At 34.2% G+C, this 6,419-nt stretch overlaps 1 protein-coding gene across 1 annotated transcript; it reads right to left on the bottom strand.

The window, feature by feature from the left end:
* Positions 1-217: 217 nt before the first annotated feature.
* LOC143533666 (PTI1-like tyrosine-protein kinase At3g15890) lies at positions 218-3,322 on the bottom strand. Its single transcript, XM_077028368.1, has 4 exons — positions 3,228-3,322; positions 1,466-1,613; positions 1,118-1,380; positions 218-971 (listed from the first exon to the last, which is right to left on the bottom strand). Exons 1-4 carry the CDS (start codon positions 3,275-3,277, stop codon positions 362-364), a joined length of 1,071 nt encoding a protein of 356 aa, XP_076884483.1. The 5' UTR covers positions 3,278-3,322; the 3' UTR covers positions 218-361.
* Positions 3,323-6,419: the final 3,097 nt, after the last annotated feature.

Here is a 6,419-nt window from a genome sequence, read left to right as displayed (position 1 = left end):
CAAAGCTCAACCCTCAAGGCTCAAATGACAACTGAGTTAGAGGATTTAGATACAAGAAACATAGCCACATCCTCGGGTCGAGGCCCGCTACTAATGGGCCGTTAGTTATATAACAGGGAAAATATTTTACCTAACAAAAACCAAAATTACACCAATAAGCAAACCCATGTTTAAGTTACTTACAAGTTACCACATTACAATGCTAAAAACATCACACAAATCTGCAAACACCATTCACACAATCACACCACACCACCAATAAATTAAACACAATAAACAAAACATACCTGCAAAAATAAGATTAAAAAAAGAAAAAAAAATCTTTTTTACACTTCTACGTGGCCTTCTCGATTTCTTGAACTCATTCTTTCTCTTCTGAAACAAAACCTGAACTATCATCTGCAACCGACACCTCATTATTAAACTCAGCAGCCCGGCCCGTTACAAACATTTCATCGTTTTCAATAGCAGCAAACTTTTCGTTCAACTCCCCCTTTAACAACTCGACCACCTCAATCATCGACGGTCTTTTATCGGGCTGACTATGTGCACAAATAAGCCCAATAAAAACAACCCGTTTCAACTCTTCTTCTACATACTTTCTGTTCATCTTCGGATCCGCAATTTCACTAAACTTTTGTTCACAAACCAACGGTAGGGCCCACTCCATGATGGATATCGTGGTTGAATTTATCTTTTGAATGGGTTTCTTGCCACTAACGAGCTCGAGTAAAAGAATCCCGAAACTGTAAATATCACAACTCTCGGAGGCTTTACCTAACATCGTGTATTCGGGAGCTAAGTACCCGAGTGTCCCCTTGACCCGTGTGGTTACGTGGGTCGCACCATCGGGTATTAACTTTGCAAACCCGAAATCTGCCACTTGGGGTTTGAAATCCGAGTCTAGTAACACATTGCTTGCTTTAATATCTCTATGTATTATATGTGGTGTTGCATGATGGTGAAGATAACTGCATAAAGTTGTAAACTTTAGTCTAAGATTTGTATATAATAATAAAGTTATAAACTTTGCTCAAGAATCAAGATTTGCATAATAATGATAAAGTTACAAACTTTAGACAAGATTTGTATATTGTGATAACATTATCGAACTTACACGATTCCTTCTGCAGACCCGACTGCAATATTCATTCTTCGTGGCCAATCAAGAAGACTTTCAGACAAGTTGTGACCGTGAAGGTGAGAGAGTAAACTAAGATTAGTCATGTAATCATAAACAATTAACCGCTCTTGACCTTCGGCACAATAGCCACGTAAGCTAAGTAAATTTTTGTGTCTAACGCGTGCAAGAATTTCAACCTCGACCGCAAATTCCATTTCCGCTTTATTGCTCCAAACCTTTAACCTTTTGACCGCAATCTAAATACACAAATATTCATTACTTTGACAGAAAATATTAAAAATAAGATTATAAAAAATAAGTTTTGTTTTAAATTTTAATTACTTGAGATCCATCCCATAGTTGACCCCAATAAACGCTGCCGAATCCGCCTTCACCGAGCTTATTGTCGTAATTAAAATTGTTTGTAGCAGCATGTAATTCCTTTAATGAAAATATCCTCCATGTTGATTCTTTCTTCACTTTATCTTTCCTGTTTCATTACCAACAAATTAACACAATTAGCACAAAAGTTGTTCTTTTACTAGGTTTGCAAACGAGCCGAGCTGAGCCCAAGCTTGAGTAGGAACTCACTCGTTTCAAGCTATTTCTCTAAAGCTCGAGCTTGGCTTGTGTATTATTTATTAATTAATTTATCAACATTTTTAATTATTTTTATATATGTCGATAACCTTAAATGAGCCTAAGCTCTAGTCGAGCTTGTGTGCAGTACCTTAAACGAGCCAAACGAGGCTCGAGCTCAACTGTGCAGTGTGAAGTTAATACATAGAAGTCCAATAGAGCTAAAATTCAAAAAAATAAAAAACACAAGCCCGAGCTCGGGCTAGATAACTAAACGAGCTTTATTTGAGGTCCAGGCCAGGCTTGGGCTTGATAAGGCTTGGCTCAATTTGAGCTTTTTATCCATACAATCTCGAGTAGCTCGCGAGCATCTCGGCTCGTTTGTTCTTTTCTTTCTAGAGGTTCAATCGAGCCGAGCCCAATCCCAAGTCCGGCTCGTTTCGAGCTCTTTTTCTAAAGCTCGAGCTCGGTACTTGAGTCGTTTTACAAACTTGAGCTTGGCTCCGACTCGGCTCTTGTATATTTATTAATTAGTTTATCAACATTTTTGATTATTTAAATACTTCAATAAACCTTAAACAAGCCTAAGCTCAAGTCGAGCTCGTGTTCAGTACCTTCAACGAGCCAAAGCAAGGCTCAAGCTCAGCTGTGTAATGTGAAGTTAATACATAGAAGTCCAAAAGAGCTAAATAATTTATTAAAATTTGAGGGAATTCACAAACTGATTATAAATTTTGTTCTTTTACTAGGGGGGTGCAAACGAGCTGAGGCGAGCCGAGTCCGAGCTTGGCTCGTTTTGACTTACGAGAGCTCGACCTCAAGTTCGGCTCGTTTCAAGCTCTTTTTGTAAAGTTCGTGAGTTGTTTTACAAGCTCGGGCTCGGTTCGTGAGTCGTTCTACAAGCTCAAGCTCGGCTCATGTATTATCTGGTAATTAATTTACTAACAGTTTTGTTCTTTTACTAGGTGTTCAAACGAGCCGAGCCGAGTCTGAGCTTGACTCGTTTTGACTTACAAGAGCTCGAGCTCAAGTTCGGCTCGTTTCGTGCACTTTTTCTAAAGTTCATGAGTCATTTTACAATTTACAAGCTCGAGCTCGGTTCGTGAGCCGTTTTACAAGCTCAAGCTCAGCTCGTGTGTTATTTATTTGTTAACTAATCTACCAACATTTTTTATATTTGTTTTATATTTCAATAAACCTTCAACGCGTCTAAGCTCAAGTCGAGCTCGTGTGCAGTACCTTAAACGAGGTAAAGCTTGGTTATGTAGTGTGAAGTTAATGCATAGAAGTCAAAAACTACTAAAATACAAAAAGATGCACGATTCTCGAGCCCCGTCCCGATAACTAAACGATCTTTATTTTAGGCTCGGCTCGGCTCGTTTTCACCTTATTTTAACTTTTGTTAATAACGAAAAATGAAAACTACAAGTTTATAACCCACAAATCAAGAATCAAAAATAAACCCACAAAACCCTAATGAATCAAAACTTTAATTAAACTAGTATTTAATAAAACAAGAACATACCGATCAGAGGCTGTAGTGCAACATAATAAAGACCGAAAACCCATCAACATAAACCCCTAATTCAACCTCCAACAAGAACAAGAAAAAAACAGTTTTTTTTAAGGGTTCCTTCGAGAAGAAGCAACTGGGTTACGTGATGTTCTGTCGGTCAAATTGTTTTGTAAAGTAATCTGGTGAATATGTTCGTTTAGGAGAGAGAAAGGAGATTGAGTTTAAGTTTAACTTAACTGGATTCATCAACACATGTTTTCAAATTTGGTTAGCTTTTTAAAAGGTTATTCAAAATCAAATGTACTGTATAAAACCATTTATGGATAAATATTTATTTAATATAATATTAATAATCAAGAAAAAGACCTAGAACTTGGTTCTTTAACGGAGGCTCAAGTTCGGTTTTTATTTGTGTTATTTTGTCAGCTCGAATCTCAAAGCTCACCCGGGTTTTCGTCCCGTCATGTTACGTCAGAGAGTTCTATCCTTGTGGTGTCACAACGATTGTCAAATGGAAGCTGACGGTATAGTTTCCCGGGAAATGCCCTAGCCAAACTCTGAAGCCAGCCATGTGGGCCCGGTTAAGACAACAGAGTCTGACCAAAGTGGGTCAACAAGACTCTCCAAATTGAAAATCGTGGTGGTCTAGGCTCCCAAGTACCCGGATCGATCGAAAGCTCGATTCTATCTGAACTACTCATTTTCAAATGATATCCATATTGTTCACAAAGATTCATTTTTAATTTAAAAAATTTCTTATAATTTAATCTATAACAATTTTTGTATTGACCCCACAAATGCTTATATTTTTTAGTCACATCTAGATTAGTAGAATTTTCCAGATCAGTAAAATTTTCTTGTATAATTTGATCACCCGTTCTGGTATCCATGTTTTTACTACCATTTCCACTTTCACCACAAATGAAATTAGAAATGTAATTGCGTCTAGAATTGTCACTACCACTTACAATGTAACTATCAATACGGATTTGAGACTGAAGATAACTGTCAATGCAACTATTCATGTGATTATTCCAACACACAATAAAGTCATCGTTATAAATGAACAAATCTCACGTGTTGTGACAGTTGGAACTTGAAAGTGGAAAAGTGTTAGGATTAAAAATGAAAGAGATTTTTAAACTGATTTGTAATAATCTAAAAGTTTCGTTACAAAACTTGAAATAAAAAGGTTCGTACAATTTTGTAAAAGTATAAAAGTTTGTGTCAAAAGTTGAAATGCTAATAAGTTGTGAACCGTGAATCTTTGGCGACAAAAGTTTGAAGACCAAATTTTTGGTGGCAAATGCCAACTAATATAATTACACTCATTGATTCTTACGATAACACTTAGCACGTTAATTTAATTTGTACGTTAACTTTTCTCTGTGTGTATGTGTGTCTATGTGTGTGTGTAGGTTCAAAAGTGGACCACAAAAAAAGTGGGGAATCATGTATTTAACATGTATATGATAAAAAAATAATTTTTACATGTAAAATAACACATTTTTACATAATTTATTTTTTGAATTTTACATATAAACACATGTAGACCGTTTTTTATTAATTTTTTTAATTTAAAAAAAAGTTAAAAAATGGTAAAAAATAACACTTTTTATAAAATTAAAACTTATTATTAGAATGTCTTCTACATATATTTATAAGCAAAAATTTCAAAAAAGTTTATGCTAAAACTAGTTTTTTACATGTTAAATCGAGTTTTATATTATTTTTTAACATGCTAAATGCATGGTTCCTCAGTTCTACATTTTTTTATGATTCCCCAATAAACTCACCCTAGTTTTTTTGGTTCCCCGGTTTTATATTACAAAATTTGGTCATGTTTTGGATCATGAAAATTTTATTTGTTTCTAAATAGTTACAAAAAAATATAAATAATTAATAGGGCAGGTTCATTACTAAACACCAAGTTATTGCTTTAACAAAAAAAGAGCAAACTTAAATGCACTCTAGGTTTGGAAAAGGGACAAAAATAGTTATAGAATTTAAATTTTAGGCTTTAATTTGTTCAAAGATACATTTTAGAATGTAACTAGAAGATGCTCTGGCGAGTTGCGCCGAGGTGTATGCATCTTTACCGGTTTACTCAATTTGTAGATTTGTATTTGTATTTGGTAATGGATAGAAGATATCATTTAAAATGAACACGGTATAAATGAACTAATTTTTACTATTAAATGGCTACTAATACAATAACATACATTGAGAATATTGCAATTGCATCCATTTGACATACTACAACATTACAATAATGTTCTTTTTAGCAGAGAATTTACTTTGTAACAATAGCATCCACTTTGAAAACATGAAGATATCAATACAAAGCATTCATCTGAACCAAACAATAGCATTAACATTTACAACATGAAGATATTAAAAGCATCTATTTGAACCCAACAATAGCATCCATGTAGTCTATATGATCATATGACTTTAAAGTTCAGAATTGCGAACTCGTTATGGTTGCAAAAGGTCCCGATTGCAATGTGAAAACATAAACATTTTCTAGTGTCATCATAATTTCATGACAAAACAACAATTGCAATTTTTTTCATAATCATAGTCTTCAGTAGTTATAATATATATATATATATATATATATATATATATATATATAGAAAAGGGTTCAAATAAGAATAAAGAGATTTCTATGAATGGTAAGAACCAATAGATTTTTGACATGTGGCATTATAACCTATGTTGAAGGAATAATTCTAGAAAACTATGTCGGTTATAATGGTGAAAGAGTAATTCTAGGAAACTATGTCGGTTTTTGGTAATTTTAAATCTCAACCATTGATTAACATGATCCAATGACTATGATTTTTCCTAGTCAACCTAGAAAACTATCTCTTTTTATTTTAACTCACCCCTATATATATGTGTGTGTGTGTGTGTATATATATAATAAATAGAACAACTAAACATTACAATCTAGTTTATGCTATTTTGGTTTTGGCCACTGAACATTTCTAATAAGTTGAATGTGGAGTAAATTATCAAGGCCATAAAGGATCGTTTAGGCCACGTGTTGCAGTAGGGGACACAATGTGAAATCGTTTGGTATTGGTTCAAGATAAAACGTAATGTGAGTTTGACCTGTTAAGAGAAAATAAACGACCTAAGTTCAACCCATTAGAGATCAAACATAGCATCGATCGACCTGTTAAAGAGAAAGCA

Source organism: Bidens hawaiensis, unplaced genomic scaffold (assembly GCF_021521415.1).
Source record: "Bidens hawaiensis isolate Kalapana, Puna unplaced genomic scaffold, B.hawaiensis_p1.1 tig00009828_1, whole genome shotgun sequence".
NCBI lineage: Eukaryota > Viridiplantae > Streptophyta > Magnoliopsida > Asterales > Asteraceae > Bidens > Bidens hawaiensis.
The sequence above is the reverse complement of the archived record's forward strand: the minus strand, read 5'-3'. Positions and strand labels throughout refer to the sequence as shown.